We start from the raw sequence: 17,903 nt of genomic DNA, 5'->3' as shown, positions 1-17,903 counted from the left end.
AAGCTGCAAACTGCTACACAAAATAGCTGCAGCTACATACATGTTACTCTCCACATGCATTTATGGTCACAAAGGCAGGCTTTGGCCCACCTGTAATAGGTAACATTAGAAACATTCCCGCTAGGGGCCAGAAAAGGACAATGGCATTTGCCAAACTCTACCCGACCTACAGGCAAAAAATTGAACCCAGCTTCAGGTGAAGGGCATGCTCCACCCTAGGTATAAGCCTACTCCATTAATACAGCATTTACCAAGTGGCCTCTGCCAAGTTCTACCCCAGGACAAATTGGACCATGAGAATGAAGGAAAGGGTGTTTTTTTGAAAACACTGTACATGTAGACAGGAAACTCCACACTAAAGGAAATCAACTTTTGCAAGTGTTTATTTCACTGTGACACTGGGGATGCAGCAGGCAACTGCTCACTGAGCTGCCATTCACTGCAAGAGAGAGTTTTACTCCCTACAGGTCATTACAGAATCTAGACATGGTGTCTGCTCACCTTTCAGTACCTAAGTTACACACAGACCTACATCACTTGTACATTCATCTGTTAGGGACACAACTTTTAAGAATTTAAAAGTACAGCTGTCTACAAACAAACAAATGGAAACATCATGCAAAAATCAGAAGATGAGACGAACTGACAGATCAGGTTTGCAAGTAGATCGGCAGACAAATTCTAGTTGCCTACCAACAGGAGGAGGAGAGGGGAGACACTGAGGCTTCTTTTCGCTCTTATGTCCTACCTTACTGTAGGAGACAATCTATGGTTACAGCTTACGCTTTCAGAGTTGCAGCAAATTAAGTGTTTTCTGAAGATGCTGAGGAACTTTGAATTTTTCCTTCTGTTATGTCTGTTTTATGAGAGTGTTCACTTGCTAGATAATGACAAACAGACACCTTACTGTGGAAAAGGTGGGGGATGCCTGTACAGAGCTTTGATTTAAAAAAAACTAAAGCCTAATAGGCAAGACAAAGTTTCTCGCACTTGGACCAATAAAATAAAATTTAAAAAAATCACATCATGATGGAACTATTTACATTATCTAGTGAGAAACAAGTTAAGAAATTAAATGCTGTAGCCCCACATTATGAATTTCTCTTCAGCTAGTTAGATCTTGCCAACAGAAGTGGAGAGAGGGTGACCACAGGGAGAACAGGACATTAACAAGGAATCTTGGTTTTTAAAACTCAGTACTATTCTTTATCACCAACCTCACAGAAACGTGAAACAAACGTTTCTTTAAAGCAACATTCTACTTTTTCTTCACCACCACACATACTGGGCTGTTTTTGTAGAGTAATTTGCAAGTGCTGGAAAGCTAGCGGTAGTGATACACTTGTTTGAGGAATAGAGAATGTTTACAGAGGAGAAAGAAACAATGCAATGATTCTGGAGATAGATAGATGGCAGGAAAACAGAGATTAAATTGTTTGCATTGTGCCTGGGCCAGTGCCTTTTTAATTACACCAGCAGACTCTTCTGAGTCACGTTAAAACAAGCTCTTATACACAACTGCCAGGAAAGTGAGATTTACAAACTAGTAGTTTAATTTTGTAGAAGTCAGTGATAGTAGCCTTTCACTGTCGCTCTTAAGACTAAATATAATGTAATTTTAAGGCATAATTTAATATCCATTTATTCCTAAAGCAATTGAAAATGTAACAAGCAAAGATGTCAGACAATGAAAACCCAACAATAGCTAGTTTGACAAGGGTGAAAGCCATTACAATATGTACAGTGCAGAATCAGCCTTCAAACAAGGGAGTCTTGTTTTAAAAAAGCAAATGCAGACCCAGATTCTAGAAAAGCAAACATTGCAGACACAAGGAATGTTCATTAGAGTCCATTTCCCACTAGAGCTACTCTTTAAAAGGGAGGAAGAAGTGACTGTTGCCAGTATCGCCTGATTAGGATAAACTTCACTGATTAACTGCTCCAGGACACATCGAACAGCACTGTTAATGAGTTTAGTACACTGGGAGGCCACACTCTACAGAGTCCCTAGTGTTTAGTGCCTCATAGGAAAAGCCTCTAGTCCACAAAGACTACTTTATACCTATGATTAAGATTCACTAAGCAGTGTAGTACTCCGGTATCATTTTCAGGACACACCCTTAAAAGTGACAGTCCTGTGTGGATTCTAATGCACATCCCTGTGAACAAAGTGTGCTGCACATGTACACCTGCCATGCTACAGGATCTCCCTCTCCAGTGACTGCCAACATCTCACAGCCACCAGAACCTCACATAGACTATTAACATGATAAAAAACACAGCTACAGCTGCCAGTTTGGCATAGGTGGAACGCATGTTAAGATACTTTGCATCCTGACGGTACTTCTTGGACAAACTGGACAAGTTGTTGGCCTTAGAATCCAAAGCTGTTAAGGAAGAGAAAGTGGAAGCAGATTAGTTGCAGGATAAACAATAACAAGACACTCCCACATTAGTGTTCATAGATAATTGCAGCTGCTCTATTGGAGCTTCATCTGATTTATTGTGCATCCCCCATTCCTCATGTTCTGAAGGATTCCTACATTAAACTTGTCAGTCAAGCCACAACACAATGCAATCTAAATGGTTTACCTCCCCAAACATAGAAGGGACAAGAGTAACTACAGCAGCAGGAGCTTCACCAGCACCTTCAAAACACTAGCACGCATCACTCCTGTCCTTGACACACATCACTAACATTCATCTTCACAGGACAAGAACAGCCCCAAGCCCACAAGGGGCTTTGGCTCCTCCCAAAGTAGGGTTACAAATTGCCAGATGGTTTATGATTAAGGCTGTAATTCTGTCCTGGAAGTCACAGATCCCATGACTTTCTGCGACCTCCATGCCTTCTGCAGTTGTGGGTGTGGCTGACTTCAGGGCCGCCCCATGGCCAGCTGCACCTGCTGCTGCTGGAGTGACCCGGGGCCAGCCACTTTGGCAGTCCCTGGGGCCAGTGTGGCTGGCTCTGGGGAGCTCCCAAGCAGCTGGAGCAGTGGCCCCAGGGGTGCCCGGAGGACATCTGGAGAGTAGTCCCTAGGAGCAGCGGCCGGGGGGCAGCCAAACCCCAGCACTCGAGCAGGGCCTGTCCCCAGCAGGGGCCCCCAAAGCAGCAGTGTCCCAGAAGTAGAGATTTAGTCAGGGGTATTTTTGGTAAAAGACAGGTCATGGGTGCCTGTGACCTGTCCATGACTTTTACCAAAAATATCCCATAATACATCTTAGCCTTATTTATGGTGTAGATCAGACAAATGAAAATGCACTTTGAGCCAGACATATATACTATAAGGCCATCTTGATTCAGGAGGCCCTCTTTGCTACCCAGTCTCAGAATCCTTCCCTCAGCCATCTCCTGCCTGATAGCCTCAGAGAGAGGAAAGAGTTTCAAAAGCTGAACTCCATGTACCTGAGAGCGCCTCTCCTCGCTGTAAGACTTCTTCAATGTTGGCCACCATGATTCTCTGCACATCCTGTAACTCTGTATTGATGGAGCCTAGGTTCCTTCTTGCCCGGCTGTCAATGTAGAGTTTTTTGGTTTTCTGGATGTAAGTGTCTGGAACAAAAGGTAGTTGTCAACATGAAAAACTTTTCTCCCAGCACTTCCTGCCTGCCATGCCAAGAACGCCTGTCGAGCCAGCTTCTACCTCCTTCCCTCCACAACTGCAACCACCACCACACCCCTTACCCCGTTCTGAGTAGATTCCAACCACCCAACCTCAGGGCAGCATACCCCAACGACAATTTAACAACCCCTTCCTCCCCTGACAGGCACAAGGAGCACTGATGACTTGTTTTAGAGCATGTTGCATCCTGCATGCCTACACCAGGGACAAAGCACTTGACAGGATGGGTGCCCTTTGGACTTAGAAAAACAGGCCACCCAGAAGAGGACATGTACATCTAAAGCCAATTAGCTCAGAGGTTTCCTCAATGCTTAATGAATGGTGGCTCCACCATGCTTCACACCCACTTCCCACACCTCTCCAATGCTGCCAGAAAAGTACAGCTGAGGGCTGTTTTGGAAGTCCCTGCATTATCCATGTGACCTCAAGTGAGAGGAAGTTTGTGTTAAAGGGTGGGAAGCAAGCCAGCAATCAGGGGACAATCACTGCCTAGAGTAACAATATGGCTGCCTACGGAGCATGAGCATCCAGTGCTGTCTACCTTTTTCTGGGCTACCCCAGTGGCAGAACATTGCAGAGAGAGTGAGCAAGGTGCACACGAGTGCTAACAAGAAAAAAAACAAGACTTAAAAGCAGAAAGTTGGATTGTAGGAAATTTGTCATTTCCCCTACCATTTCTCCATTCACGTACCTGGCATTTCTGGCCTCATAGAGAACACCAGATTTCTCCACTGTCAGTGGTAAGTTCCACGGCCTGAGCTAGGAGAGACTAATGTGGCCAAACAAACAGGATGTTTATTAATTATTCTCAAGGGGAAGGACCTCACCGAACTCAATGAAGGAATAAGGCCTGGAGACCGTCGGCACCTTCTTTCCATGCTGTTCATCGAACTCGGAATGCAAATCCTCCAGATATGCAAAGGCCAGCTTCTTGGGGAAGGTGGCCTCACACAACACCAGGTAACACACCCCTTTCTCAATAACATAGCTAGAAGAGAACAAACGGGACAAATTTTAACCCTGCCCCTGTAAGACACCACTTTTCCCTTTCCCATCTTTCTTCCTCTATGGTGGAGTGCCCCAGCCTTTGGGTTTATTATTATACTACACACAAAAGCATACCAGGTATCACACAGCACAGGTGGTTTCATACGTGTGTCTCCAATATTCAGATACCTTGTCACTGCACTAAGCCTTTCCTTTCCTCTGCAAGTACCATAATCTCCACCTACTCATCCTCCTAGGAGACCTTTATATGAGACATCATATTGGATAACTGGCTGGAACGCAGAATCCTAGGGCCTGACCCTGCAAGGTGATGAGAGCAGGCAATGCCTGGCAGGTTGGAGCCCTTAATGAGGAGTGGGGAATGACTCTTTTCAGCAAGCTCATCTTACCAGGACATAGTAAAGCATTTTTATTTGGACTTCGTAGCCATGAAGGCAGCTGAGTTGGCACAAACCAGCATACGACAGTCTAGTCCTAGCATTCCCTGCTAAAATGAACTATTTGTTTGGGGTGGATATTGTAGTCTAAGTTTCAGGTTCTCAGGGCATTGCTCAGGACAGAGTTACTCTACTGCAAATACCATGACTGAATTTCCACAGATTTACACGTTAGGCTTCATTTTAAATCTTTCTGAATGCCTTAGTTTCTCTTTTCTTTTCCCTAATTACAGTGTTATTGAGGCCTCAGATCCTGGTTTCAATCCCTGCCAAAGGCTTTTAACTTCATTTTAACAAAGTTTTGCCTGGGAATTTCCTTAGTGTTTCTGGTTGTTGTTTTAAAAAGTCCTGACATTGGACTGAGCAGAATAAGGGACATTCCCCTCTTCCTGCTGACATTCTGTCATCTGAAGGAGGCAGGCCCCACACTCCCATGCCCTTTCTGGCAACAAAATGGCAGATTAAATTCAACATTGACAAGTGCAAAGTAATGCACATTGGAAAAAATAATCCCAAATGGTGGGTTCTAAATTAGCTATTATCACTCAAGGAGGATCTTGGCATCACCCTGGACTTCTGTTCAATGTGCAGCTGTGGTAAAAAAGCCTTACAGTATGTTAAGAACTATTAGGAAAGGGAAAGAAAATAAATCAGATAATATCATAATCCCACTATATAAATCCACAGTAAATCCACACCTTGAATACTGTGTCCAGTTCTGGTCACCCTATCTCAAAGAGGATGTAGTGGAACTGGAAAAGGTACAGAGAAGGGCAACAAAGATGATCAAGGGTAAGGAATGGCTTCCGTATGAAGACAGACTAAAAAGATTAGAAAAGAGACGACTAAGGGGGGGATATGATAGAGGTCTATAAAATGAACAGCATGGAGAAAGTGAGCACAGAAGTGTTATTTAGCCTTTCCCATAATATAAAAACCGAGGCTCAGGTGATGAAATTAACAGGGAGCAGGTTTAATATAAACAAGAGAAAGTACTTTTTCACATAATGCACAACTGACCTCGGAACTCATTAACACAGGGTATTATGATGGCCAAAAGTTCAAAAAAAGAACTGGATAATTTAATCAAGGATAGGTTCATCAATGGCTATTAGCCAAAACAGTCAGGAAGGCAACCGCATACACAGGGCAACCCTAAACTCTCACTACAAAAAGCCAGGAGTGAAAGATGGAGTGGATCACTCCATAATTGCCCTGTTCTGTATAATCCCCCTCAAGCTTTAGTACAGGCCACTGTCGGAGCCAAGATACTGACCAAGTTGCACCATAGTCTGACCCAGTAGGGCAGCTCCGTAATGTATGGGAGAGAGGATATGATGTACAGTGAACAGGAGCATGCATCTTCTCCTGAAGGTCAGCAGGAAAGGGGGGAATAGGGAGAGAGAAGACTATTGTGGCATCTCCTACAGAGATTCAGAAGTGCACAGGAATGGGTCGCCAACTGCACCAATCCCCTGGCAATCAGACAGATAGGTGGTCAGCCCCGCACAGCCTGAGGAGACTAGTTGGGGCACCCCAAACTCCACCCTGGGTGAGTCTTAGGCATAGGACTCCATTTCGCATACACAAAGCCTCACAGAGGCAAGCTGAGAAACAGAAATGCTGCTTGTCCATGGGCTGCTGGGACTTCAGGTTTTGTTATCTGACAAGAAAGGGCGATTGTGCCAATAATTTTCACGCTCATTCACATGTGGGTTAAGATGAAATATAGTAGCTGGTGTGACTGCTTACTGGCACTTTGCTGCATTCCACTTGTTTTGTTTTTGACTCATGAGCCAGGGTTTAAACCCCCCCCCCCCACCACACACACCCCTTTTTTAGTGTCCAACTATCATTTGTTCTTGTAAGTTTCGTTTTGTCCTTACTTTAGTGTCAGTTTGAGTTCCCATGCTAGTAAGGAGAATATGTATTTTATTTCTAATTCAAGTACAGATCTGATTGGATAAAGTCCACTGGATTTTTAGATTTAGATCTGAACATACAGACTAGCACTTATCTACCCCTCCACTAAACAGTGCTGCTTGCTGTTGTTTATGTCTATTACCATGTTTGTTCCCCTTCCAGCCAGTAGTACAGCATACCAGAGAGGCCTGAAAAGCACCTACACTGGATGTGGATATGATTAAATAGCCCAAGTCATGGCATGCAACAGAGCACACGTGTGTGTTTGGGGGCTTGTTTTAATTTAAATAACTGTGGAAAACTCGTATTGTAGCACCACAGTGATACAAGACAATGAGGACATATTCCCATCAATAACAATATAACCTCTAAGGCAGGTTGCCTAGGGCAGGGAAGGGCAAACTTTTTGGCCTGAGGGCCACATCGGGGTTCCAAAACTGTATGAAGGTCCGGGTAGGGAAGGCTGTGCCCCCCCCCAACCCTAACCCTATCTGCCCCCCTCCCACTTCCCGCCCCTCTCAGAACTCCCGACCCATCCAACCCCTGCTACTCCTTGTCACCTGACCACCCCCTCCCGGGACCCCCTGCCCCTAACTGCCCCCCCCGGACTCCACCCCCTATCCAGCCCCCCCAGTCCCTGACTGCCCCAATCTCTATCCACACCCTCGCCCCCTGACAGGACCCCGGGGACCCCACCCCCTATCCAACCCCATATCTAAAGCCCCTTTCAGAATGTGGCCCTGCAAACATGGGCAGAGGACTCAGGAGGAGCAGGGGCAGCGGCACAGCCAGAGAGAAGCAGTGGTTTCACCCTTCAAAACACCACTTCTCTCTGGCCGACTGCGCGGCTCTCCGGTGCTCCTCCTGAGTCCTCCGCCCGCGTTCACCATGCTCCCACCACCCACAACGCCTCCCTGAGGCTGCAGGTGAGCCTCCCTCCCATGCCCCCGCAGAGCAGCCCCCTCCCGCGCTGGCGACACGGCAAACTGAGGTTGCGGGGGAGGAGGGACAGCAGGGGAGGGGCTGGAGGCTAGCCTCCCCGGCCGGGAGCTCAAGGGTCAGGCAGTATGGTCCTGCGGGCCATAATTTGCCCACCTCTGGCTGAGGGGTTCAAAACTTTCATCAGGCATAAACACTATTGTGGATTTATTGGCATTAAATGTAACTTGTAAGTCACCCTTCCTTTTCTCTTTACTTAACACCTATATGTAGTGATTTAGCAGACTTAATTTTTACATTGCCATAATGGGCCAATTCTTTTTTCAATCACTAGGCCACTGTGTGGAATCAAAGTTTTGAAACCATACAATAGCCTGGTAAATCTGGTATCCATATGTTCAACAGCAGCTTCAAGCATAAAGATCTGATTTTTCCTCAGCTTAGCCTCTAGAGACCCAGAAATGTTTAAATCCTTCAAATTTGCCACATTCAAGAATTAGTTTTTAGACACAGCGGCCAGGATTATCTGTTTTTGTTCCAGTCCCAACATGGCACTTACTAGCTTTAGTAAAAAGCCTCAAACAATGGGCATTGCCTTGAACACTAAGAGTGTAGTCACCACTGTCCACCATGGAATAAAATATACTCACAGATTAGCTTCTTGATTTCCCTAAGAAAGCCCCTAACTTGTTCTACATCAGTCCATGACCCAGTTTCTACATTATGTTCCAAAACAGTGCTAGCTAAGCGATCGTTTCTGATCCTTGTCTTCAGTGTTCTGGCCTGACTTTGAACCCAACACATAATACTGGATCCCTCCCTCCCATAGCTCACAGTTACCTCAAACAATTATCAAGAGTTTGAGCAATCCATAATCTTTCAGGATTTGAAGAGTAAAATGAGAAAACATTTTTCAAAACAAAACCTTTTAAGATAGGGATAATCTCCTATGAGAGATATAACAGCAAGCTAAAGGTAAGTACAAGAAGAGTACAATATCTTCTCTAACACGGTCTCCTGCCATATGCACAGCCGCACCATCACACTTTAGGCCAGCTGGATTTGATCTGAGCTCTCCTGCCTTGATCTCTATGTTTCCCAGAGCTGTTTTTACTCCCTTTGTGATATTAACTGTTTCAGATTCCAAGTTTTCTATATCGGCAGAGAAAGCACACAGATTTCCAATGCCGCATAGCATTGACATTCCAGATTAACCGTAATATCAATTTTCTCACATAACTGCTTGATTTCTCAACTTTAACACCGCATTAACACTTTTTTGTCATAAAATTTAACACAGTATAAAATCATGTAATTATGCATTTTTGCAATGTACGTATGTAAGGGGACAGATACACAGTTGGCCACCTTTAACTTTTTGCATTCTTGATTTCTGCATGTTTATCTGTGCAATCTTAATTAATATACTTTTGGAATTTAATTTCTTATATTTATTTTAAGAAAGAGAAAAAAAACCACTTCTTTAGGCGGCACCAGCTAGCAAAGGCCAATGGTTGCCTTTTAATGGAACTAGTAATCTGTGCACTTAAAGACTTATGACACTAAAATCAGCCAAAGGTCAGCTAGTAACTAATTTCACAAAAGACTACATAGGCACTTATCACCTGCATAAGTATCAGTGTGTGTACTCACATGCCACGATAACTGAGTTGGTTGTGAGGCTTTTGGACTTTAATCTCCAACATTAAAATGACCGAAGAAAATTCTTCAAACCTGGTTTTGGGTCTCAGCGAGAGCCAAATTTTCTTCAAACTTTGTCAGTTCATATTAACACCTCAGCACATTTGGAGAAGTGCACGTTTCATTAGTCATGCACATATCTTTGCTCCACAACGACAGCTGTCATTGCATTTTTTACTCTGCACTATGTTATTTTAAAGGAGTTAGAACTTCAGTTAATGAAGAACATTTTTCCCTTGACCAAGCTAATGCACTAGTCACTAAATAGGCTTATTTTAGGCCAAATCTCAAACACCATTTTTTTCCATGCAACATTATCAAAAGTTTCATTAGAATTTTTGTTTAAAACAAAAACTGATTTTCTTTTTCATCTGTGACTTTATGTCTCATCCTAAAAATGGCACCAGCAGCAATCTGCATCCCTTAACAGCTGGCTGAAAAACAGCTTCAATGCTGACAGGGCAAAGTGCACCTTCCCTGCCTACTCACCCACAACACTTCCAACACCCCTCAACTGCTTCTCTGAGATCTCCCATAGAAATACTGAGCTTGGCTGAATTTTCTTAGCTTAACAGCTCTGATGAGATCAAAGCCACTGCAAGGTGGTTGTAATTCATAAATAATTGTGACCAAAAAAATGGATAGCCTTTTTTGATAGTTATAAGTCTGCTAAGCAAAGAAAGTCATAGACACTACATAGCAAGAGCTTTACTATGATTTAGATATAATCTTCCCCAGGCATCTCAGTGGAAGTCAGAATGATGTTTGGATAATACTGTGGTATGGAAACAAATGACTGACAAATTGATTGCAAACTGGGAAGAGGTATCAAGTAGCATCTTTAGAAACAGAAATTATCAACACAGGAATTGCCTGACTGGATCAAACCAGTGGGCTACCTAGTCCAGCATCCTATTGCCAACAATGGCCAGCACCAGACTGCTTTAGAGAAAAGTGGAAAAAATGTGAAAAAACCTGCAGTAAGTGATTATGGGTTAACCCATCTTGAGGAAAGCTGCCTCCTAAGCCCCAAACATTAGAGACTGGCTTTGTGCCACGAGGGTGCTTCCAAACAAGGGTTTTTAACTCGAGATCTTTTTACCTGTACTTTTTTAAAAATCTTGCTACCATCTTGTCCTCAATGAGACCCTGTGGCAATTAATTGCATTGAAAACCGTTTCCTTTATCAGTTTGGACTTTGCCACCTTTTCGTTTACTTGGATGTTCCCTTGTTTTTGTGTTATGAGAGAAGGTGATTAGAGGTGCCTCTACCTACTCTATAACTTTCATCATTTTGTATACTTTTATGTCCCCTCTTATTAATCTCCTCTCTAAAGATAGCAAGTCAAAAGTTTTCAATCTTTAGTATAGAACCTAGGAGATGCAGGAATTAAAATTATTCCCTCCAACCTGCATAGCTTTGAATGTGTCAACATTTCACTTCAACTGCCACTATGCTGCCTAGCTTGGTTAGGTCCCTCTGAAGTACATCAGTCTTCTCAGGTCTTGCCTAACCTACATGATGTTGTGTTGCCTGCAGATTTTCCCAGCTCGCTGCTTACCCTGAGCAAGTCTGCTAGAACTGTGTTGTACATTAGTAAGATTTGAAGATGACCCTAACTTAGAAAGGTTTACAATGAAAGCAAAGGGCAAACATTATGGAAGGTTTTAGAGAGAGACAGCGAACTCAAACGGATGAGCTAAATGCAGCTACGACACTTCGGGATACTAATACTAGACAAAAGTGTATAAAACATGGACGATGCTTGCTGGAGAGCAGAAATGCTGAGGAGATTCAGGGAAATAATGGACAACAAGTTAGATGAGTTTGCAGTGCAAGGATGATACATGAAAGGATATGCCATAGTGGAATGGAGAGAGAAGAGAACCTTGTGTAGGAAGAATCAACTTTGGTAATGCTAACCTAAGTATAGATGGAACACCTCACTATTAAAAAAATATATTGATAAACCTCAGCGAATCCAAAGGACAACAGATGGTAGAATGATTAGTGGGCACAACCTGTAGACAAAACTTAAAGGGAGCCAAATATATGCAGTCTACAGAAAAGAGAGTGGGGGAAAACAAGAACTGGATAGGAATGCACGAAGTCTAACAATGCCAGAAAAGAAAAGAAATTTTAAAATGATTGAAAGCATATAAAAGGTAACACTCTCTCTGAGCACAGGTTTCCCGTGGGCTGGTGGGATAGTTTACTGACTCTTACTCTTCTCCAATGGCCCAATTTCTAATATACCTCCAACATCTCCTGGAAGTACTTTTCAGTTTTCTATAAACGTAGGTTGGGTTGCCTACATTGTCCACCTTAATCTCGACAGCATGTTATACTTACTGGAAAGCCATGGATCCTGCTTCTAGGGTGCATCTGGTAGGCGACTGTTCATTCAACTTCCGGAAAAGCTGTTTAGCTTGGCTCTGGTATTGCTGGAGGTCCCGACCTGACTGAGAAGGGAAAAAAGTCTATTAGACATGGTTCTACCATATGGCAGAATGAACTGCAAACAATATAACAACCTCTTACAGGGAGGCCCTTTTCCCACAAGGAAACTAACATGATATCCATAGCTAACCTCAAACAGTTTTACCAGAATTGGATCTGAAGTCAATGGACACAGCCAAACTAAGTGGTAGGTGCTGGTAAATCTCAGGAATCTACCTCTGATGAATATCTCAGTCACCATTTAGGAGGTCCCCTAGGGAGTTTTGTTTTGTTTTTTGTAGCATCTCTTGGTCTTGGTCCAGAGAAGGTGCTTCAGTCTCTCTGCCCTGAGGGAGAGGGGAAGAGTTCGTGATTCACAGGGTATGTCTATACTGCAGTATCAGCCCCAGGTTTGAACTCAGGCTTAAGCCTACCCCACCCCCATCTATCTACACACAAATTTTGCTAACTCAGAACTTGGACCCTGGGTCCCAGTACCCCACAGGGGTGAGGGTGCAAGTCTGAGTCGAACTGGAACATAGGGTTCAAGCCCTGTTACTTTGTAATGTAGACACAGCCCTGCTGGACTCATGCTCTGCCAAAAATGTCTTACAATTCCACAGGCCAGCTTTCTTTGTCCTCTGGACAGTCAAGTTTTCCCACGTGGCACCATGAACAAAGGAACAGAGTGGACACATTTTGGGAGGGTGCTAAGAAGTCCGGGATAAGGGTGGTTGGACTCAGACCGGCATAATCTAGTGGATGCTGGAGCCCCAAGACGGGACCCAAGGTTCAACAATTCCTAGAGTTACAGGAATGAGTATAAATGGTCAAGCCACAATTAACAAATCCTGGGTCTGTTAACTTGAGTTCTACTAACCTCGGCTTACATTGCACTGAAGACATACTGACAGGATCTCTCTCTCCAGAAGTAATACTTGCACACTTTTGAGGGAGCAAGCTAAGTGAGAATCTCACTGACGGGTGGGTCTTGGTTTCTTACACAGTTTTGATCTACTTTGGGATTTGAGTGCTAGAAGGATCTCTAGGAACTTCATTTTTACTGGGGGGACTCATGGTCTCTCTCTCTCTCCCTCTTGGAGTCTAGATGCCGGGGGAAGGCAGGGTGCCTAGATCTTGGTGCCAAATCTAGCCGCCGCCTTTCTCAAGGGCTACAAGGCTTGGTCTACACTTAAAAGTTAGTCTACATACCTATATCAGGCAGGGGTGTGAAAAAACCACCGCCTCCCGACATTGCTATGCTGAACTAACCCCCAGGGCAGATGCAACTATGTTGATGGAAGAATGCTTCTGTTACGTAAATCGTTTGGGGAGGTGGCACCCCTACCCAACAAAAAAGACGCTTTAATTGATGTGGGCTGTGTCTGCTGTAGCCTATAAAATAGGTTAAATAAAAGTTAGATTTAGGTTTAAGTTAGTCTAAGTGTAGACAAGTATGGAAAATTAAACCTGGTAGTGTAAAAAAAGCTAAAAATAAATTGAAAAAAAAAGTAAAATAAAAAACTGAAGGTAGCAAAGACATGACCCAAAGTTATGTTGTGGCTATGTTTTGGTTATAAATTGTTTTAGCAGGATTTTTAATAAACCATTTTAAAATTAAAAAAACACTTATTAAAATGATCACATTAATATAGGAGTGGCCAACCTGTGGCTCCAGAGCCACATGCGGCTCTTCAGAAGTTAATATGTATAGGCACCGACTCCAAGGCTAGAGCTAGAGGCTCCAACTTTCCAAGGTGCTGGGGGGTGCTCCCTGCTCAACCCCTGGCTCTGCCACAGGCCCTGCCCCCACTCCATCCCTTCCCACCCCTCCCTGAGCCTGCCATGCCCTTGCTCCCCCCGCCCCAGAAAATACTAGATGCATCCAATGAAGTGAGCTTTAGCCCACGAAAGCTTATGCCCTAATAAATGTGTTAGTCTCTAAGGTGCCACAAGTACTCCTTGTTCTTTTTGCTGATACTGACTAACAGGGCTACCATTCTGAAACTGATGCAAGTGTTAATTTAAATAATGCATAATGTAAAAAGCCAATAAAAAGGTGGCAAAAATGTAAATCAGGTTACAGGTAGGTTTAACGTTAATGAGTATTATAATTGGTTATAACAGAAGTAGCCTTGCTGAATTGGAAAAGAGCTCCAACTAACATTAAAAAGGTACCGTTAGGTTCCAGAATTATAAGGCTGTACTTTGCTCTGTTGTCAGTGGACTAATCACCCACTAATACACTATTTAATCTATTGCTATTTCAAGTCTCTCTCTTGGTGCCAGGGAGTGGGCGAGTCTAGTCTCCAACGGGGTCACAGTGCAAGAAGAACAGTGCCAAATGTCATCAACCTTGCATGAAACTCACATTTCCCAGCACAGTCAAACACTACCACAGCCTTCTGAGGGCACACGTCCAACCCACCTAGGGTCTGCTTTGTAAGCTTCCACACAGCCTCTGTGTCCCCACTGGGATGGATCTCAGTCTGAGGTGGCCTCTGGGCCAGGAAGGGGGAGTGTGCATCTGGGGGAAGGCTCTGGCTTGGGAAGGGGGGCCCTCTGAACAGGGACAGGAGGGATATGGGGAGGATCTCGGGGCCAGGATGGGGTGCTTGGGGGGATCTCTGGGCCGAGAGAGGGGAGAGCAGGAGGAATCTAGGGGGCTCTGGGCCAGGAGAGAGGGGATTGGTGGGGGAGTGTCTCAGGAGCGAGGGGACTCTGGGTAGGGAGAGGGAGAATCTAGTGGGTCTCGGGGGAAATCTAGGATGTTCTGGGCGGGGGGTGTCTCGGTCTCTCACCTGCTCATCCTCCTGCATGGAGGCGGCCAGGGGGAGCCCATCCGCCACCCGCGCGATCATAGTCAGCAGCACCATGTTTGCGCCGCTCCAACGCGGGAGCCGCCGCTACCCGGCCCCACACCCGCCCCACCTGCTGCCACCCTCTGACTGGCCTCTACTACTGAGGTGGCCGGAAACACCCAGCGCAGCATCCGGGCCACGCCACTGGAACTGCCGGGTTACTTCCGGTCCGCTGCCGAACTCCATCCGACTTCCATCCACTTCCGGTGGGAGCGGCCCGAGGAAGGGGGTGACCCGTGGGCCGAGAAGGGAGCGACTCGAGGGGCTCAAAGCCGGGAGATCCTGGCGGGGCGGATGTTGGGCCGCGCTCCACTCAGGAGCGGAGTGGGGCGAGGCGATAAATGAGGCTAGGGCCGGGGAGGTCGGGCTTCCCAAGGCAGCTCGGCCCCGGGCGGCCCCCACTGCCCACCCCGCACCGGTCCCTGCTCCCGCTCCCCCGGGAGGTCTTCACCCGAAGGATACGTGGGCTAGGCCCCCCCGCCCCGAGCAGGCCCGACTCCCGCGTGGGAGGCCGGGCCAGCGGTGGACAACCCTGACCCCGTTCCCCATCCCACTGAAGAAGGAGCTGAGGCTTCCCGCTACTGCTCTGCGCTTTACTGCCTGTTTTTGCAGAGCCATCCCATGTGGGGCTGACGAGTTTGTTGTCATGGCCTCTCAAAGCCTGGTCTAGAAATGCTGTAAGTTCGGCACAAAACACGATGTCTGGTGATTCCGTGGGCAGCCAAGGGTTCCCTTGCATTTTGTTCACATCTCACTGTAGTTACTGCATTGTATGTATGATGTATGTGCTGTGAATACCCAGGTAAATAACATCCTCTTTTTACACTGAATTTGTGTGGTCACTCGTTCTCAGGTGTCTAACTCGGCAAACCTTACCGTTAACTCCCCCTTCACTTTGGTTTCCAGAGTGAATGGCTATAGACTAGAGTAATTCTTGACTTATCTAGAACTTAGTTATAGCTGATGTGCTAGGTTAAAAGCTGGGGCACAGTAGTTCTTGGAGTTAGTTGCCTCCCTTAGATGGCATTTTAATATCTCGGAAGATAATGACAAATTAATAATTAATAGACTTTTAAGGGCAAATGGGACCAAAATGATCATTAGAATGGCCCTACAGGGTCAGATTAAAGGCATGTCTACACTATGAAATTAGGTCCAGTTTATAGAAGTCGATCTTTAGTAACCAATTTTATACTGTCGATCATGTGTGTCCCCACTAAGCACATTAGGTCGGTGGAGTGTGTCTTCAATACTGTGGCTAGCATTGACTCACGGAGTGGTGCACTGTGGGTAGCTATCCTACAGTACCCACTGCCCATTAGAATTCTGCGTTAGGCTCCCAATGCCTGATGGGGCAAAAACATTGTTACAGGTGATTTTGGGCATGTGTCTTCAGTCTCTCCTCCCTCCCTCCTTTAAAGCAATGGCAAACAATCGTTTCATGCCTTTTTTCCTGGGTTATCCATGTAGACACCATAGCATAGCAAGCATGGAGCCCGCTCAGCTGCAGTGCTTTTGTGAGCATTGTAAATGCCTCACGCATTATCCTGCGGTATGTGCAGAGCCTAGCTAGGAACCACCCGCATGAGGAAGATTGTGAGGTGAACATGGACACAGACATTCCTGAAAACACGGGCTGTGGCAATTGGGATATCATGGTGTCAATGAGGCACGTTTATACAGTGGAACTCTGATTCTAGGCCCAGCAAACAAGCACAGACTGGTGGGACCGCATAGTGTTGCGGGTTTGGGATGATTCCCCGTGGTTGCGAAACTTTTGCATGCATAAGGCCACTTTCATGAAACCTTGTGAGTTGCTTTCCCCTGCCCTGAAGCACAGGAATACCAAGATGAGACCTGCCCTGACAGTTGAGAAGCAAGTGGCAATAGCCCTGTGGAAGCTTGCAATGCCTAACTGCTACCTGTCAGTCAGGAATCAAAGTGGAGTGGGCAAATCTACCGTGGGGGCTGCTGTGATCCAAGTAGCCAAGGCAATCACTAACCTTTTGCTAACAAGGGTAGGTTTCATAGTAGCAGCCATGTTAGTCTGTATCCGCAAAAAGAAAAGGAGTACGTATGGCACCTTAGAGACTAACAAATTTATTTGAGCATAAGCTTTCGTGAGCTACAGCTCACGTCAACGAATGCGTTCAGTGGAAAATACAGTGGGGAGATCTTTTATACACAGAGAACATGAAACAAAGGGTGTTACCCTACACACTGTAACAAGAGCGATCAGGTAAGTTGAGCTATTACCAGCAGGAGAGGGGGAAAAAAAAAAAAAACTTTTGTAGTGATAATCAAGGTGGGCTATTTCCAGCAGTTGACAAGAATGTGTGAGGAACAGTAAGGGTGGAAAATAAACGGGGAAATAGTTTTACTTTGTGTAATGACACATCCACTCTCAGTCTTTATTCGAGCCTAATTTAATGGTGTCAAGTTTGCAAATTAATTCCAATTCAGCAGTCTCTCGGAGTCTGTTTTTGAAGTTTTATTGTTGAAGAATTGCCACTTTTAGGTCTGTAATCGAGTGACCAGAGAGATTGAAGTGTTCTCCAAGTGGTTTTTGAATGTTATAATTCTTGATCTCCGATTTGTGTCCATTTATTCTTTTACGTAGAGACTGTCCAGTTTGGCCAATGTACATGGCAGAGGGGTATTGCTGGCACATATCACATTGGTAGATGCGCAGATGAACGAACCCCTGATAACATGGCTGATGTGATTAGGCCCTATGATGGTGTCCCCTGAATAGATATGTGGACACAGTTGGCAACAGGCTTTGTGCAAGGATAGGTTCCTGGTTTACTGTTTTTTTGTGTGGTTGCTGGTGAGTATTTGCTTCAGGTTGGGGAACTGTCTGTAAGCAAGGACTGGCCTGTCTCCCAAGATCTGTGAGAGTGATGGGTCATCCTTCAGGATAGGTTCTAGATCCTTGATGATGCGTTGGAGAGGTTTTCGTTGCGGGCTG

At 45.2% G+C, this 17,903-nt stretch overlaps 1 protein-coding gene across 1 annotated transcript; it reads right to left on the bottom strand.

Annotated features, from left to right (window-relative positions):
* Window positions 1-365: 365 nt before the first annotated feature.
* SEC22B (SEC22 homolog B, vesicle trafficking protein) lies at window positions 366-15,045 on the bottom strand. The gene is made up of 5 exons (XM_048861948.2): window positions 14,873-15,045; window positions 11,985-12,094; window positions 4,451-4,611; window positions 3,407-3,553; window positions 366-2,387 (listed from the first exon to the last, which is right to left on the bottom strand). The coding sequence occupies exons 1-5, from the start codon at window positions 14,945-14,947 to the stop codon at window positions 2,233-2,235; spliced, it is 648 nt and encodes a 215-aa protein (XP_048717905.1). The 5' UTR covers window positions 14,948-15,045; the 3' UTR covers window positions 366-2,232.
* Window positions 15,046-17,903: the final 2,858 nt, after the last annotated feature.

This window comes from Caretta caretta, chromosome 8, assembly GCF_965140235.1.
Source record: "Caretta caretta isolate rCarCar2 chromosome 8, rCarCar1.hap1, whole genome shotgun sequence".
In the NCBI taxonomy this organism is placed as follows: Eukaryota; Metazoa; Chordata; order Testudines; family Cheloniidae; genus Caretta; species Caretta caretta.
This window is presented reverse-complemented; position numbering and strand designations above follow the sequence as displayed.